Consider the following 18,638-nt stretch of genomic DNA (forward strand, 5'->3'; position numbering starts at 1 on the left):
TCTGGCAAAGACCTCTGGCCCCAGCTCTGGCCTAGACAGATGCCCAGCACACCTTCCTCTTCTCGCCGCGGGCTGAGAGGTTGGGTGTTAAGAAGAAATGCCCAGACAGTGGCTAAGTCAGACCAGGCTCTGAGGTGGGACAGCACGACCACTTCAAAGCCTGGCACCCCCTCCTGCCCGCCCAGGAGATGAACAGCAGACAGCGGGTCTTTTCACCACGCCCGCTGGGAGGCTCCCACCACCATGCCCACAGAGGTCGGGAACCTCTCCCGAGCCCTGCAGCGGAGCCCTCTTGCCCCTGAGCCGCCGCAGCTTTGGGGTCCTGAGCGAGACAAGGAAAGAACCGGGCGGCAGAGTGTGACAGAGGTCTGGAACAGGACACTTGAGAAACCAAGAAAGAAAAAAAGGCCAAAAAGATGGCAGAGAGAGGAAGGGAGGGAGGGGGGGGAGCGTGAGCGCATGGTGGCACATGCTTGTAATCCCAGCATTTGGGAGGCTGAGACAGGAGGTTCGTGGACAGCCTCAGCTACTTAGTGAGGTCCTCTGCAACTCAGTGAGACTCTGTTTCAAAATAAAGTATGAAAAATAGAGCCAGGCGTGGTGGCGCACGCTTTTAATCCCAGCATTCGGGAGGCTGAGACCAGAGGATGGCGGTTCTCAGACAGCCTCAGGCCCTCTGCAATTTAGTGAGACCCGGTTTCAAAATAAAGAATAAAAACTAGGGCAGGGGGTGTAGCTCGGAGTTAGAATGCCCCTGGGATCCATCCCCAGACACACATACACACACAAAAAAAAGAATGAAAAATAGGGCTGGGGGTGTAGCTCGGAGGTAGAATGCCCCTGGGTTCCATCCCCAGAACCAGAGAGAGAGAGAGAGAGAGAGAGAGACAGACAGACAGACAGACAGACAGACAGACACGAAATGAAAGACACTAGGAAGGGAAGGAGAGTCGCGGGAGGGGAGAAAGGGTGTTAGAGTCAGGGGGAGAATAGAAAAAGAACAAGGGAGAGACAGAAAGACAAAGGGAGAAAGAAAAACAGAGAGAGAGAACCAAGAGGGAAGAGAGGGCCCAGGGCGCAGGCTTGCAGGGTGCATACCAGGCCAGGCAGCCCCTGGAGGCGGCGGGAGGTGGCCGAGGATGCGGGGCCTTTGCAGACACCCAGCCCGCCTGGCCGCAGCGACTTTAACAGCGCCCAGGGAGCCAGCGGCAGCTGACCCAGGTCCCACGGCCCCCTCCCCTTCCAGCCCAGCCAGCCTGGGGCCCTGGCTCCGCCTGCCAGCCCTGGGCTGCTCTCCCACCTCTGTCATCCCGGCCATTCCTCCTCCACCTGGAGAGCCTGGGCTGGGGCTGAGCTGCTGGGCAGGGCAGGGATGTGGCAAAGGGACCGCAAGCCCAGGAGGAAATGCCCCCGCCTGCGGAGACCCCAGACACAGGGAGAATGCTCTCTGCCCCCACACCACCGTGCATCGGGAGGGCACTTTCTTTCTTTTCTTTTTTTGGTACTGGAGTTTGAACCAGGGGCATTTTGCCTCCAACATATATGCCCCCAGCCCAATTTTATTATTTATTTATTTATTTATTTATTTATTTATTTATTTATTTTGGTGGTACTGGGGTTCCTGGAAGCCCTTCTACCTCCAGGCTACACTCCCAGACCTATTTTATTTTTGGAAAAAGGGTCTCTTAAACTAGCGCGGCTGGCTTTGAATCTGCGCAATCCTCCTGTCTCCGCCTCCCAAGCGTGGGGATTACAAGCGTGCATCACCACCACGCCCGGCTATTATTTTTTATTTTGAAACAGGATCTCGCTAAGTTGCTGAGGCTGGTCTTGAACCTGTGATCCTCTTGTCCCATCTTCCCAAGTAATGGGATTACAGGCATGTACCACCAAACCGGGCTTAGTTTTTGTTTGTTTTGCTTTATTTTATTTTGGTTCTAGGGATTGAACCCAGGGATGTTCTACCTCCAGTCTCTACCCCCAGCCCTATTTTATATTTATTTTGAAACAGAGTCTCGCTAATTTGCTGAGGAACTTGCTAAATTGCTAAGGCTGGCTAAAATTCTCTTGTCTCCGCCTCCCAAGTACTAGGATTATAGGCGTGCACCAACTTGGGAGGTTGAGATAGGAAGATGGCAGGTGCACCACCAGCCTCAGCTACTTAGTGAGGCCCTCCCCAACTCAGTGAGACCCTGTTTCAAAATGAAGAATAAAAAATAGGGCAGGGGGTGTAGCTCGGGGATAGAATTTCCCTGGGTTTAATTCCTGGCATCACAAAAAATAAAAGAGGAGGGGAAGGAAGAAGGAAGGCGGAATTTCTACCCTCAGCCTCCTCTTCTAGCGACCTCCGAGGATCCCCAGGCTGAACCCAGTGTCTGGGTGACAAGCTGAGGCCGGCCCGGTTGGCAGTGCAGGGCTGGGGATGAGAGGTACTGCTCAATCTAGGTCCTCCCCAGACACTTGCAATTCCCACCCCAGGCAGCTGCCTGGCCTCCACTCCCATGGCCCCGACCAAAGCACACACCTTGGCGTTCCAACAGTGTTGTCCCAGGGACGCTGGGGGCGAGGACCACGGAAGACAGAGCAGCCAGGGGCTGCAGGCCCAGGCCCTGCAGAGCTTTCCCACCACGCCACAGGACAGAGAGCCTGGCCATCCAGCCTCATCTCTGCCTCCCGCCTGCAAATCTCTGAAGAGCTTTGCATCCAGGGAGGCAGACGCCAAGGGCTGGGCACTTAGTGGGCAGGAGGGCAAGTTATGCCCGACTCCTTCAGAACGCTCAGCACGGACCCAGGCTTAGAACTTCACATCCTCGAGGCTGCCTTTGAGGTAGCAAGGCTGCCCATGGCGTAGACGAGGGCTCTGAGGCTTCCGTGAGCCTCCGTGGATGCCCTAGGACGTGCGTGGTAACAGGTCTCTGCACACAGGAGGATGCACATGTGACTGGTACACACGTTTATGTGCACACTCCCGTAAGCACCTCCTCCTCCCTCCAATCACAGGGGCTCACTCCCTCATATCGTCTCTGTTGTACACCCGCGGCACGTACAGTCAGTAGTGTGCAGAAATCCACGAAAACCCGCCCTTTACACACGTCATCACATCTAACTCACATGAGCTGCGCGTCACACTGCTGAACCCTCATCTTCAGGACCAGGTATTACCATCCTCATTTCCACGCACACGAAGAAACTGAGGCACGAGGGCTGTGTCCTTTGCCCGGGGTCACACCTCCAGTGAGTGGTAGAGATGGTCTGTGCACCCCGTCACAGCCTCTCCATGGAGACAGACACACGGACACGGAGGAAGAGACAGCCCACAAGACACCCAGAAAACCTCACCGGGGGCAACATATAGGTGAACACCTGGACACCCCACCTGTGGGACCCTCTCTGATCCTACTTACAAAGGCTTTTTGCAGCAGGTAGAAATGTTAGGTGTAGCCAGGCAGGGTGGTACATTCCCATAATCCCAGGACCTGGGGGGCTGAGACAGGAGGATCGCAGGTTTGAGGACAGCCTCAGCGATGTAGAAAGAGTCAGAAACCTAGTGATGCTGGGGATGGCTCAGTGGTAGAGCACTTGCCTTAACGTGTGCAAGGCCCGTGTACACAACTGGATCCTCAGGATGGCGACCAAATTCACCACCACCTTGTGAGACCCTGTTTCAAAATAAAAAAATTAGCCAGGCATGGCGGCACACACTTGTAATTCCGGTACTTGGGAGGCTGAGACGGGAGGATCGTGGTTCGCGGACAGCCTCAGCTACTTAGGGAGACCCTTTGCAACTCAGGGAGATAATGTTTCAAAATAGAGAATAAAAAAATATGGCTGGGGGTGTAGCTCGAAGGAAGAACGCCCCTGGGCTCCATTCCTAGTACCACAAGATAAATAAGTAAATAAATAAATAAATAAATAAATAAATAAATAATAAAAATAGGATTAGGGATATATACCTCAGTGGTAGAATGCCTCTAATACCACAAACATAAATAAATAAATAAATAAATAAATAAATAAATAAATAAATAAATACTTGTGCTGGAGAAGTAGCTCAGAGGTAGACTACCCCTGGGTTCAATTCCCAGTCCTCCCCACCAAAAATAGGTGCTACCTTATGAGAAATTCAGGGAGGACTAAACGTGCTGGGCGGGCAAAGCACGGTGTGTTCAATGTTGGCCACAAAGCTCTTCAAACAGAAGCTCTGTGGAATTCCGTTGACAAAATGCTTAGGATTAGTGCAAGGAACTCAGGTTGATGAAAGGCTCAACAGCGGCTCCTGTGGCGGCCACTGACACGGAGCGGCGGCGGCGGGCGGGCCCCTCCTGGGCCCCCACAAGTCTTCTAACTCTTCCCACTGACCTGCCCAGGGTCCTAGGTGAGGACATGGCAGGGCCCACACTCCCACCCACGGCTGTCTGGCTCAGGAGCCTGCCCCAGTTCATTCAGTCCCTGGGTGTCTCAGTTTGTATATTTGCATGTAGGGTGTGTTTCTACATACCCGGGGTGGGAAAACATCTGTATTTGAAGATGAGTGTGCTGTGGTGTTGGGCAGGAGTGGACACGTATCTGCCTTATTAGATGGTGACTTCTACCTCTAAGCTACATCCTCAGCCTGCCTGCCTGCCTGCCTGCCTTCCTCCTTCTCTCTTTTGTGGTGCTGGGGATTGAACTCAGGAGCATTCATTACCCATAATATGATAATAGATCTCTGGGCGTGGTGGCGTATGCTTTGTAAACCCAGCATTTGGGAGGCTGAGTCAGGAGGATTGCGGTTCACAGACAGCCTCAGTTGTCTCAGCTGCCTCAGCTTTAATTAATTAATTAATTAGAAGCTGGTGGTGCATGCTGTAATTTAAGTACTTGAGAGGCTGAGACAGGAGGATGACAGGTTCGAGGACAGCCTCTGCAAGTAGAGGGACTCTCGTCAATCTAGTGAGACCCTGTTTCAAAATAAAAATAAAATAGGGCTGGAAGAAGCCAGGTGTGGTGGCACATGCTTGTAATCCCAGCATTCGGGAGGCTGAAACTGTAGGATCGTGGTTCAAGGCCAGCCTCTGCTACTTGGTGAGGCCCACTGCAATTTAGTGAGACCCTGTTTCAAAATAAAGAATAAAAACTAGGGCAGGGGGTGTAGCTCGGAGGTCGAATGCCCCTGGGTTCCATCCCCAGACCCGCAAAAAAAAAAAAAAAAAAAAAAAAGAAAGAAAGAAAAAAGAAATAATAGAAAAAACGAGCAGAGGTTAGCTGAGCGACAGGGGCAGGGTCCCTGGGGGGTCCAGACGCTGCACAGGGCCGGGGAAACGCCATGGGCAGAGGCCTCGCCGCTGGGGAAGAACCCCAAAGGTAAGGACGGTGCGAGGGAGCGTGGGGCGCCAGCTTTAGGTAAACGTGTCTGGTTCCCTCCGCGCTGGGGTCTCAAGTGCTTCTCGCGGGGTCCCAGGAGCCCCATGAGGGTGGGAGGTGGGGCCGGAGGAAGGCGCCGAGGTGCGGTCCGGGGCGCCCACCTGAGCCCGGCGCCTGGGAGGCTGGGCCGGGGGACGGGAGGGTGCGGGTGGGGACACCGGGCCGCGGGCGGTGTTGCTGGAGGGCGCCCGCCCAGCCGCGCCCGGCCCAGGTGTGGCCGCGGAATTTGCTGCGTCGCCGGCCCGCGCAGCTGGAGCGGAAAAGCCCCGGCGTCAGCGCCCCCCGCCCGGCCACCGCCGCACATTCCTGCGCGGGCGGCTGGACCCTGAGAGCGCAGCGGCCGGCGAGGACCCAGACCTCCACCCCTTCGTGCTCCATCCCTCCATCCCTCCGTGCTCCATCCCTCCATCCCTCCATCCCTCCGTGCTCCATCCCTCCATCCCTCCATCCCTCCGTGCTCCATCCCTCCGTGCTCCATCCCTCCATGCTCCATCCCTCCATCCCCCCATCGTTCCATCCCTCCATCCCTCCGTGCTCCATCCCTCCGTGCTCCATCCCTCCATCCCTCCGTGCTCCATCCCTCTGTGCTCCATCCCTCCATCCCTCCATTCCTCCCCTCCGTGCTCCATCCCTCCTTCCCTCCATCCCTCCATGCTCCATCCCTCCGTGCTCCATCCCTCCATCCCTCCATGCTCCATCCCTCCATCCCTCCATCCCTCCATGCTCCATCCCTCCATGCTCCATCCCTCCATCCCTCCATGCTCCATCCCTCCGTGCTCCATCCCTCCATCCCTCCATCCCTCCGTGCTCCATCCCTCCATCCCTCCATCCCTCCGTGCTCCATCCCTCCATCCCTCCATCCCTCGTGCTCCATCCCTCCATCCTTCCATCCCTCCGTGCTCCATCCCTCCATCCCTCCATGCTCCATCCCTCCGTGCTCCATCCCTCCATCCCTCCATCCCTCCGTGCTCCATCCCTCCATGCTCCATCCCTCCATCCCTCCATCCCTCGTGCTCCATCCCTCCATCCCTCCATCCCTCGTGCTCCATCCCTCCATCCCTCCATCCCTCCGTGCTCTATCCCTCCGTGTTCCATCCCTCCATCCCTCCATCCCTCCGTGCTCCATCCCTCCATCCCTCCATCCCTCCGTGCTCCATCTCTCCATCCCTCCATCCCTCCATCCCTCCGTGCTCCATCCCTCTATCCCTCCATCCCTCCATCCCTCCCTCCAAGAGCAGAGCAGAGGCCCATCTGTCAAACCCCCACCACCTAGTTTTGCTGACTTCTCAAACTGCTAGAAAACCCTTAAAACACCATCTTTTCTTTGTTTTTGTTTTGTTTTGTTGTTGTTTCTTTCTTTTTTTTTTTTTTTTTTTTTTTTTTGGTACTGAGGATGGAAGCCAGGGGCATTCTACCTCTGAGCTACACCCCCAGCCCTATTTTTTATTCTTTTTTGTGTGTGTTTGGGGGGGGTATGGAACCCAGGGGCATTCGACCTCCAAGCTACACCCTCTGCCCTATTTTTTATTCTTTATTTTAAAACAGGGTCTCAAGCCGGGCGTGGTGGCGCACGCTTGTAATCCCCGCGCTTGGGAGGAGGAGACAGGAGGATCGCGCAGATTCAAAGCCAGCTTCGCTAGCTTAAGAGACCCTGTTTCCAAATAAAAATGTAAAAATAGGTCTGGGAGTGTAGCCCGGAGGTAGAAGGGTTTCCAGGAACCCCAGTACCACCAAAAAAATAAAAAAATAAGAAAATTAATAAAACAGGGTCTCATTGAGTTGCAGAGGGCCTCACTAAGTAGCTGAAGCTGTCCTCGAACCACGATCCTCCGGTCTCAGCCTCCTGAATGCTGGGATTACAAGCCTGCGACACCACGCCTGGATTATTCTTTATTTTGAAACAGGGTCTCACTGAGTTGCAAAGTAGCTGAGGCTGTCCGTGAACCATGATTCTCTTGTCTCAGCCTCCTGAATGTTGGGATTACAAGGATGTGCTACCATGCCGGCTCACCATCTTTCTTTTCCTTCTTTTTTCTTTCTTTTTGTACTGGGGATTGAACTCAGGGAATTCTACCTCCGAGCTACCTCCCCAGTCCTAAATTTTATTTATTTATTTATTTATTTATTTATTTATTTATTTATTTATTGTGGTAGTGGGGATGGAACCCAGGGGCATTCTACCTTCGGCTTACATCCCTAGCCCTATATTTTCTATTCATTATTTTTAAACAGGGTCTCACTGAGTTTCAGAGGGCCTGCTGAGACTGTCTGCAAATGGCGATCCTCCTGTCTCAGCCTCCCAAATGCTGGGATTACAAAAGTGCGCCAACATACCCAATATGAGACCCTTTTTCTCCCTTTCTTTCTTTCTTTCTTTCTTTCTTTCTTTCTCTCTCTCTCTCTCTCTTTCTTTCTTTCTTTCTTTCTTTCTTTCTTTCTTTCTTTCTTTGTGGTACTGGGGTTCCTGGAAACCCTTCTACCTCCGGGTTACACTCCCAGACCTATTTTTATATTTTTATTTGGAAACAGGGTCTCTTAAGCCAGCACGGCTGGCTTTGAACCTGCGCGACCCTCCTGTCTCCTCCTCCCAAGCGCGGGGATTACAAGCGTGTGCCATCACGTCCGGCTTGTGAGACCCTTTATCTAAAAACCAAAATTAAAAAAAGAGCTAGGGGTATAGTCAGAGGTAGAACACCCTTAGGTTAAAAAAAAAAAAAAAAACACTCCATGGTCTGTCTGCGCTATCAAAATCTCCATCCAGGGTGTATTCATTTTGAGTCACCCCCCCCCCATGCCATTTTGGCATGGGGCTGTATTTCTATTTTCTGTATTTCTATCTTTCTAATAAACTTCTTTAAATCTTAAAAAAAAAAAAACAAAAACCCTCCATCCTGATGGCTCCCTCTACCATGCAGGCGGCCAGCATCCTGATGCATTCTATCTCTGAGCTATACCACCAGACCTATCTTATTTTTATTATTTTATTTTTGCGGGTCTGGGGATGGAACCCAGAGGTATTTGACCTCTGAGCTACACCCCCTGCCCTATTTTTTATTCTTTATTTTGAAACCGGGTCTTACTGAGTTGCGGAGGGCCTCACTAAGTAGCTGAGGCTGTCTGCGAATCGCGATCCTCAGGGTCTCAGCCTCTCAAATGCTGGGATTACAAGAGTGCGCCACCAGGCCTGGCTTTCTTATTTTTATTTTGAAATGAAGTCTTTCTAGGTTAATGAGTCTCACACCTGCTGAGGCTGGCCTTGGACCTGTCATCCTCCAGTCTCAGCCTCCTCGTACTGGGTTTACAGGTGTACATTACCACTCCCGGCCTCTCTCCAGTTTTACCAAGACTTTTCCAGGCAACAAAAGCCAACTCCTCCCAGGCCTTGCCGCTGGAGGTGGGGCTGGGGTCTGCTGGAGACAAGGCCACGGGAGGAAGTGGAGGGTCCTCAAGGCTGCTCAGGGGCGTGCAGGGTCCTGGGCAAGCCTGTCCTTCCATGGCTCCTGCAGCCCACGGACGGCCAAGCTGGGCCCCAGCTCTGCTGACTCTGTGCTGAGTGGGCCGCCCAGAGGATGGGTTGCCTGGGGTTGAGTCGTCAGGGTCACAGCCAGACGACTTGAGCAGCTTCCAGTTGGGCCTCTGGCAGATCCCAGCTGGCTCAGCCGCCTCACTCCAGGGAGTGGCTGGGCATCCCCTGCGGCCAGAGGTTAATAATGAGGGCAGCGTGGCAGCGGGGAAGAGCTCAGAAGGAAGGAATTAGTGCTCGCTCGGCTCGCTGGCCACTGGCTGTGGACAATAGAGAGCCACCTGCTGGGAGAATTACTGGGCTGTCTCTCCCTCTCCCAACCCAGTGAATTAGCTCAGAAGCCCCAGCCAACAAAGGGACACCTGCTGGGTGCTTTTCCAGGAATGAGGCTTCCCACAGTTCCTCCCGCTGATCCCTGGCCACACTGCAGACCTGGGCTCAGAGAGAAGTCAACTCTTCCAAGAACTGGTCCCTGGCCCTCCTCTCCCCTCCATGGCTCCAGGCATCCCCACCAAACCAAACCCACCAGCGCTCTCCCTGCATCTCCCAGGCTGCAGGGACCAGAGACCCCCTCCGTCCCTCCCTCCCTTCCTTCCTTCCTTCCTTCCTTCCCTCTATGGTACTGGGGATTGCGCCCAGGAGCATTCCAGCTTCAAGATATACCCCCAACTCTCTTTTTATTTTTTGTTTTGAAACAGGATCTCACTAGATTTTAGGGAGTCTTGCTATGGTGTGGCAGCTGTCCTTGACTTGGCGACTCTCCTGTCTCAGCCTCCCAAGTACTAGGATTACAGCAGTGTGCCACTACCCCTGGTTTGGGCATTCCTTAAGATTAGGGGAATAGCCCCTGGCTGGGGCTGGTGTCACACGCCTGTAATCCCAGTACTTGGGAGACTGAGACAGGAGGATCAAAGGTTTGTGGCCAGCCTCAGCTAGTGAGACCCTGTTTCAAAATAAAGTGGGAGCCAGGCGTGGTGGTGCACGCTTGTAATCCCAGCATTTGGGAGGCTGAGACAGGAAGATCACGGTTTGCAGACAGCCTCAGCTACTTAGTAAGGCCCCTTGCAACTCAGTTAAGACTGTGTTTCAAAATAAAGAATAATAAAAAAAAATAGGGCTGGGGTGTTGCTTGGGGGTAGAATACCCCTGGGTTCCATCCCCAGTACCACACACACACACACAAAAAAAAAAAAAAAAAAAAAAGAATAAAAAATAGGGCTGGGGGTGTAACCCAGAGGTAGAATGGCCCTGGGTTCAATCCCTAGTACTGCAAATAATAATAACAATAATAATAATAATAATAATAATAATAATAATAATAAATAATGTTTCTTTCGATTGATAGAGCGTGTATTGACATGGACAGAGACCTAGGTTTGATGCCCAGTGCCAATAATAACAAGAACAACAACAATTCTTTTGTTTTGGTTTTTGGTACTAAGAATTGAACCCAGGGGTATTCTACCTCTGAGCTACACTAACCTAGGCCCTGTTTTTGTGTATGTGTGTGGTACGGGGATAAAACCCAGGGGCATTCTACCTTCAAGCTATACCCCCAGCCCTGTTTTTTTATTATTTATTTATTTATTTATTTATTGGTGGTACTGGAGATGGAACCCAGAGGCTTTCTACCTCCGGGCTATACTCCCAGACCTATTTTATATTTTATTTGGAAACAGGGTCTCACTAAGTTGCTGAGAGCCTCACTAAGTAGCTGAGGCTGGCTTCGAACCTGTGAGATCCTCCTGTCTCAGCCTCCCAAGTGCAGGGATTACAAGCGTGCGCCACCACGCCCGGCTATTTTTATTTTTAAATTTTGAAACAGGGTCTCACTAAGTTGCAGAGGGCCTCACTAAGTAGCTGAGGCTGGCCATGAACCACGATCCTCTGGTCTCAACCTCCTGAATGCTGGGATTACAAGCTTGTGCCACCACGCCCAGCTTAGACCCTGTTTCAAAATAAAGAATTAAAAATAGGGCTGAGGTGTAGCTCGGAGGTAGAAAGCCCCAGGGTTCCATCCCCAGTACCGCAAAAAAAAAAAAAAAAAAAAAAAGCCCGTGCAAAGGTCACATGAGTGCGGGACCCGACTTATCAAGTCTTAAGTCTTAGAAATTTTTACTTTTAGCTCCACTCATTGATTCTCATGTGTGTGTGGATGTGAGTGTGGGTGTGGTATTATTGAACTCAGGGCATTCTACCTCTGAGCTACACATCCAGACCAATTTTTTATTCTTTATTGTGAAAATGGTCTCGCTAAGTTGCCGAGGGTCTCACCTAGTAGCTGAGGCTGGCGGGGAACCAGCGATGATTGCTTCAGCCTCTCAAGTACTGCGATTCCAAGCAGTTTAATTAAGGGGCGGACCCTAATCTAATGAACTGTAGAGTTCATAAACTGGCCTTGGGAAGGTTGACCTCTTCTCTCCCCCATTTGACAGCTGACAAAACTAAGGTTGGCTGGAGGAGAAGCCTCCAGGTGCCCACGAGAGCCTGAATGATACTGTGACCACTGCTTCAGTCCCTGCAGGGCTGCGTTTATTCTACCCCAGCCTCCAGCAGATACTCCTCTCGGCGCTTTTGCCCAGACCAGAGCAAGGTACACAGGCCAGCCCGGCAGAGTGGTGCATGCTTGTAATCCCAGCATTTAGGAGGCTGAGACAGGAGGATCGTGGTTCGCGGACAGCTTCAGCTACTTAGTGAGGCCCTGTGCGACTCAATGAGACCCTGACAAAATAAAGAATAAAGGCGGGGCGTGGCGGCGCACGCTTGTAATCCCCGTGCTTGGGAGGCGGAGACAGGAGGATCGCGCAGGTTCGAAGCCAGCCATGCTGGCTTTAAGAGACCCTGTTTCCAAATAAAAAAGTATAAAATAGGTCTGGGAGTGTAGCCCGGTGGTAGAAGGGCTTCCAGGAACCCCAGTACCACCAAAAATAAAATAAAGAATAAAGCAGGACGTGGTGGCTCAGGCTCCTAATCCCAGCATTTGGGAGGCTGAGACAGGAGGATCGTGGTTCACGGACAGCCTCAGCTTTTTAGTGAAGTCCTTTGCAACTCAGTGAGACCCGGTTTCAAAATAAAAAAAATAACCTTAAGAGACTCTGTTTTCAAATTTTAAAAGTATAAAAATAGGTCTGGGAGTGTAGCCCGGAGGTAGAAGGGTTTTCAGGAACCCCAGTACCACCAAGATAAATAAATAAATAAATAAATAAATAAATAAATAAATAATAGGGCAGGGGGTGTACCTCGGAGGTTGAATGCCCCTGGGCTGTTCAATCCCCCCACCCGCAAAAAAAAGGGGGGGGGGGCTGGAGGTGTAGTTCAGAGATAGAATGCCCCTGGATTCCATCCCCAGTACCACCAAAAAAAAAAAAGAATAAAAAATAGGGCTAGGGGTATAGCTTGGAGGTAGGATGCCCCTGGGTTCCATCCCCAGTACCGAAAAATAATTTTAAAAAAGCTACACAGGCCAAGCGCCGCCTGCAGGTCCCGAGCGCGTCGCCAGGGGGCGAGGCGGGCAGAGGGAGAGGAGCACGCCCGGAGCTGCAGACGCGCCCGCTGCAGTGCCCGCCAGGGGCCACGAGAGGGAGCGCGCGGGCTCCGGAGCGCGGGCCTTGCGCATGCGCCCGAAGGGAAGTGGCAGCGCCGGGCGGGGCGGAGGGCGAGACGGTGGCCGCGAGGGCACTGGGAGGCGGACGGTGGCCGACGAGGTCCGACATGGAGCACCTGGAGCGCTGCGCGTGGTTCCTCCGCGGGACGCTGGTGCGGGACGACGTGCGGCGCTACCTGCCGTGGACGCTGGTGACCTCCATGCTGGTGGGCTCCCTCCTCAAGGACATCTCTCCGCTGCCCGAGAGCTACCTGAGCAACAAGCGCAACGTCCTCAACGTGTGAGTGCTCCCAGTCCTCCTGCCGCGCCATCGCGCCCGCGGCCGGCGGCGGAGCCCGGGGCGGGAGTGCTCCCGGTCCTCCCGGTCCTGACAACCCCTGTGCGCGGCTCGGGGCCCCGGGACGGCGGTGCCCCGGCATTCCGCGTTTGCAGACTCTGCTGGGACAGCTGGAGCCTAACGGGCTGGGCAGGAGCGTGTGTCTGCGAGTGTGTAGGGTGGGATGAATCAGCCCACCCGCCTCTAGAGCTAGGAGCTGGCCCTTGTCCTCTTTGGGAGATTCTGCCTCCCTCCTGCCAATACTTTTGAGAGTCTGTCCCAGCTTGGGACTGAATCCCCACGCCAAGATCCTGGCTCAGCCCTGGAGCCCTCCAGGCAATGACCTTTCCCCTGGATCTCCTGGACCTTCTCAGCGGCCCAAAGTGCATGGCAGGGGCCCAGAGAAGCAATTTCAGCAGGGCTCTTTGGGACATCTCCTTAACTCCACTCGCCTTTTTTTTTTTTTAAACTCCTAGATTATAAATTTTTTGCATACAACACTTTTGGAGTAATAAAGGGAAATTGAAAGATGAAACTATCCCCTTAACGTGAGTCTGATTCGTCAGAAGCTGTGTTTCCAGCATCCCCTGAGAGTGAGCCCGACTTCCATTGTCTCCTTCAGCCCCTGGTTTCTTTCCCAGGCAGCTCCTTCAAATGCCTGACAGGTCTTGGCTCCGGCGAGTCCGTCTTTATCAGCGCCAGGGCAGAGTTTAGCAACAGGCCCTTGGGTGTCGGAGAAACCGCTGGAACCTAGGAGAGAAGCACTCTGTCCTTGGCCCCCCTCCGACCTCACCCACCCTCAGTGGCGGCGCTAAGAATAGATTGTGAGAGTGGTACTAGCCTCAAGTCTCATCTGGGTGTGTTTCCTGCAGCTGGTCCACAGCATCCGAGTCAGGATTGGAACCTGGGTCTTCTAGACTGAAGTAAAAGGTCTTTGTTCCAAGACATTTTAAGAAAATGCTGTTATGATAGAAAAACCATAGGTTTTGAGGCTGGCCAAAGGGGTTTGAATCTGTGTTTGCTACTTGTTTGAGTAGAGCTCTGGCAAGTTACTACACTTTTTTTTTTTTTTTTTTTTTTTTTTGGTGGTACTGGGGATTGAACTCAGGGGCATTCTACCTCTGAGCTACAACGCCAGCCCTGTTTTTTACATTTTTACTTTAAAACAGGGTCTCCCTAGGTTGATGAGAGTCTTACTACCTGCTGAGGTTGTCCTGGAACCTGTGATTCTCCTGTCTCAGCCTCCTAAGTACTGGGATTACAGGTGTGCACCACCATGCCCAGCTCAGTACTGAACTTTTCTGAGCCTCAGATTCCATCCATGGGACAAATAACACCTTCCTCCCAAGGCACTTGTGAGTGTTCTGTGCAACGCGAATGTGGGGGGCTGGAAGTGTGGCTTAGTGGTCAAGTACTTGCCAGCACGTATGAGTTCCTGGGTTTTTTTTTTTTTTTTTTTTGTGGTACTGGGGGTGGAACCCAGAGGCTTTCTACCTCCGGGCTATACTCCCAGACTTATTTTATATTTTATTTGGAAACAGGGTCTCACTAAGTTGCTGAGAGCCTCACTAAGTAGCTGAGGCTGGCTTTGAACCTGTGCGATCCTCCTGTCTCAGCCTCCCAAGCGGGGATTACAAGCGTGCGCCACCACGCCCGGCTGAGTTCCTGGGTTTGATCCCCAGCGCTTTAGCAAAAGAAAATGAAAGCGTCTGAAAGCTCCTAGCATTTAATGTCGTGCTGAAACTACAGATCCAAGATTTTTTTTTTCCCTTCTGTACTGAAAATTGACCTCAGGGCCTTGCACAAGCTAGGCAAATGCTCTCCCTCTGAGCTACACCCCCAGACTTTTAAAAAATTTCTTACAGTGCTGCCCAGGGTGGCCTCCAACTTGTGATCCTTCTGCCTCAGCCTCCCCAGTTGCTGAGACTATAGACTGTGCCATTGCACCCAGCCCAGACCCCAGATTTGAATCATCCCAGCCTACCGCTTACCATGCCCACTTTGGAATGATACCTCTCTGTGCCTCAGTTTCTTTATATGTGAACTGGGGCTCATGATAGCACCTGGCCCATAGAATTAAGGATTACATAGTTAAAAGCACCAGAAAGTAAGCCGGGCACGGTGGCGCACGCTTGTCATCCCCGCGCTTGGGAGGCAGAGACAGGAGGATCGCGCAGTTCGAAGCCAGCCGCGCTGGCTTCGGAGACCCTGTTTCCAAATAAAAATATAAAAATGGGTCTGGGAGTGTAGCCCGGAGGTAGAAGGGTTTCCAGGAACCCCAGTACCACAAAAAAAAAAAAAAAAAAAAAAAAAAAAAAGCCGGGCGTGGTGTGGTGGCGCATGCTTACAAGCCCAGCATTTGGGAGGCTGAGACAGGAGGATCGTGGTTCATGGACAGCCTCGGCTACTACTTGGTGAGGCCCTTTGCAACTCAGTGAGACCCTATTTCAAAATAAAGAATAAATAGGGCTGGGAGTGTCGCTCAGAGGTAGAATGCCCCTGGGTTCCATCCCCAGTACTGCAAATAAATAAATAAATAAATAAATAAATAAATAGAATAAAAAATTGGGCTGGGGGTATAGCTCGGAGGTAGAATGCCCCCGGGTTCCATCCCCAGTACTGCAAACAAACAAAAAAGGTACCAGGAGTGAGGCCCAGGAACTCGGCCGACGTCAGGAGCTGTGGCTTCAAGGGACGTTTCTCACTCGGCCCCTCCTCCTCACCTCTGCTCTCCTCCTCCGGCAGGTACTTTGTCAAAGTGGCCTGGGCCTGGACCTTCTGCCTCCTGCTGCCTTTCATCACCCTCACCAACTACCACCTGACGGGGAGGGTCGGCCTGGTGCTGCGGCGGCTGAGCACGCTGCTTGTGGGCACGGCCATCTGGTACGTGTGCACGGCCCTCTTCTCCAGCGTTGAGCACTACACCGGCAGCTGCTACCAGTCGCCGGCGCTGGAGCGGGTCTGGGAGGAGCACGGGAACAAGCAGCTGTGCCACAGGGAGGGGGGCTTCTGGCACGGCTTCGACATCTCGGGCCACTCCTTCCTGCTCACCTTCTGTGCCCTCATGATCGTGGAGGAGATGGCCGTGCTGCAGGAGGTGAAGACGGACCGGAGCCACCGCCTGCACGCCGCCATCACCACCCTGGTCGTGGCCCTGGGCTTCCTGACCTTCATTTGGGTGTGGATGTTTCTGTGCACGGCCGTGTATTTCCACGATCTGTCCCAGAAAGTGTTTGGCACCTTGTTCGGTTTGCTGGGCTGGTATGGGACGTACGGCTTCTGGTATCTGAAATCCTTTTCGCCTGGGCTTCCTCCCCACGGCGCTAGTTTGAATTTGAAACAGGACAGTTACAAGAAATAAAAGAGGAAAATAGGGGACCGCAGAGCAGGACGGTGGCCGATGTGTTTGCCCGCGTTTGGTTTAGTTACTGGCTGAATTATGGATGCCACTTTCCAGGCAGTGTGGGGTGGACTTAGCCCTCAGGCGCCCTTGGTGACATCACCGGGGCCACAGCTACCGCTGGTTCCTGTCGGGCACTCCTCAGTCCTGGAAAGACTTGACCTTATTCTGGAACACCCCCCTTGGTCCCTAGAGACGAGAGCTACGACCCAGCGAGAGGACAGTCAGGAAAGCCTCCATTGGGTGGCTCTGGGGAGGCCCGAGCTCAGGACTCCTGCCGCCCTCTTCTTGATTCTAGTTGTCATTTGATTTTAGTGGCTGTGTGTGTAATGCTGTTTTTAGCCATATTTCCCCCGGTCAATTTTGGGTAGGCATTTATTTCCAGCAGGGTTCTATATAAAGCACCCCAGTACCCGAAAGACACCCTTTGATCACAGTACTTGTTTCACCCATAACGTTGAACACTCGCCACTGGCTGTGTCAGCCACCGACACGGCCCCGTTAAACTGCAGTGCCTCTTTGACCGACTATCGGTGACCTTTATGTAACGAACGGCGGCGATCTGTCCATTTTGTCTACTGTTATACAATGGTTTTTGGAGCAATAAGCTTGCTTTTTCTCTCCTATTTCGAGTGAATGCTTCATCGTTTTAATATCAACGATGACATTTGTTCTTTGTTGACGAAACTCCTGAAAATAACTCACAGCACGTGCGCTACGCTTCAGCGCTAGATTGTTTGGAGGGTTGTTTTTTTTTTTAGAACACTAATTTACTCTTTATAAACCAAAGTCTGAGCTTGTAGTGTTAAATTTCACTTCACAGGTTGCTCCCTCTGTAGAACTGGGAAGCAGACGTTTTGACCATCTGATGAAGTTTAGGCTGAGTCCGAGTAATTTTGCCGAGTGCATATTTGCACTGAAACTTTCCCGACCACGCCTCACTGCTGTAGGCTGGACTACTTCCAGGTCATACTTGTCTGGGTCCATTGGTCCCTGTGCCGTGGCCCAAGGCATTTTTACTTCTGGGTTAGGGTATGATAATTCAGCTGTGAAGTAAAACCCACCCTCTGATGGCCAGAGGCCAGGAGCCTCTTTATGAGGCTTGCAGAGCTGGCTTTAGGTGGCCTGAGCGTGGCCCCGCCTCCTGACGGGCACAGAGCCTGGGCCTGCCCCACTGGCCGAAATCAGTGACCTTTGCCCTCCCTTTCCTGCCCCTTCCCAGTCTCCAGTCTTGTCATCCTCTGACCTTTGCTGTCAGAATGCTGGGAAGGGTTGACAGGAAGCAATCCTGTCACCCCACCTATAAAGCACATTTGCACACTCTGACAGATGTCCCTCCCGCTCCCAGACCTGTCACCCTAGGTCTCAGACTAAGCCCTTGGCTCTTTGGTTGATCACCCCGGGAGCTGCTTTGACACTCCCCCACCCACAATTGAGCCAGAAAATGGCATTAACTGATAAGCTGTCCTCGAAACTGACTTAACCCAAGCTGAGGCGGTAGGGAACTTGGTAAATCTTCAGGGTAAATTTTTTATACAAAGATATATTTAAAATATGTATTTCGTATCCTACTGAGCCGCGGGCCACTTTTATCGATCAACGCGGGAGATGTTGTCCCAAAGGGAAGGAGACACAGGCACCGAGGCACCGCCATGGCGCCGTGGTGAGATGCGACAGGTGGGCCAGAGGGGACGGATGCTGCACGCCCCGGAGTTTCCGGCCCGGAGCAGCGGGGGCTGCTGTAGGTGGCAGGGCTTGTCCAAGGCACTGATGTCTCTCCTACAGCCGCGCTCAGCACCCAGAGGGGACAGGCCCGGGGCGGCTCCCCAAGCTCATTCCTCACGCCTAATCTGACAATGTTTTTCTCACGACTTCTGATGCAGGCCTAGTACTAAAATTAACTCTATGTGGGGATTGCCAGTGAGCGAGCCCTCCGCCACTGGCTCATTCCTAGCGCCTTTTTAAGATGTTTTGCAGGGCCTGGCAGCGGGTGCAGTGCCTCTGAGCCGCACCGGTGGCCCAGAGCCCAGCGACAGTGACTTTACGTGAGCTTTTGGGCTCAGGCGAACCTGAGTGGTGGCCGATCTTGGCCCCACCCCAGTGACCATGACCAGGGTAGCCTCGGTTCCTCTCCTGTGTCGGGGAGGCGACCCTGCTGGAGCTGGGCGAGGTGGTACCTGCGCAGTCCTGAGCAGGCTGCACGCAGGGGCAACCTCCCCGCCTCCTTTCCTGTCGGGCCTTTGGGGATGGTCTGGCTCCTCTCAGGGAAGGCAGAGAAACTTTGGGGGTGCTGGGAGCCTGGGTCTCCCACTGACCGTCTGCTGTCCTGCGTCGTCCCAGGTGCTGAACAAGAGGCTGGGGGGCGGGCACAGGTGCGGGAGTCAGCCGGCCC

At 53.0% G+C, this 18,638-nt stretch overlaps 1 protein-coding gene across 1 annotated transcript; it reads left to right on the forward strand.

Annotated features, from left to right (window-relative positions):
* Positions 1-12,622: 12,622 nt before the first annotated feature.
* FITM2 (fat storage inducing transmembrane protein 2) lies at positions 12,623-16,207 on the forward strand (the record flags this gene model as incomplete). Its single annotated transcript, XM_080716397.1, has 2 exons — positions 12,623-12,810; positions 15,592-16,207. The coding sequence occupies exons 1-2, from the start codon at positions 12,638-12,640 to the stop codon at positions 16,205-16,207; spliced, it is 789 nt and encodes a 262-aa protein (XP_080572523.1). The 5' UTR covers positions 12,623-12,637.
* Positions 16,208-18,638: the final 2,431 nt, after the last annotated feature.

Source organism: Muscardinus avellanarius, assembly GCF_963383645.1.
Source record: "Muscardinus avellanarius genome assembly, chromosome: 19".
In the NCBI taxonomy this organism is placed as follows: Eukaryota; Metazoa; Chordata; class Mammalia; order Rodentia; family Gliridae; genus Muscardinus; species Muscardinus avellanarius.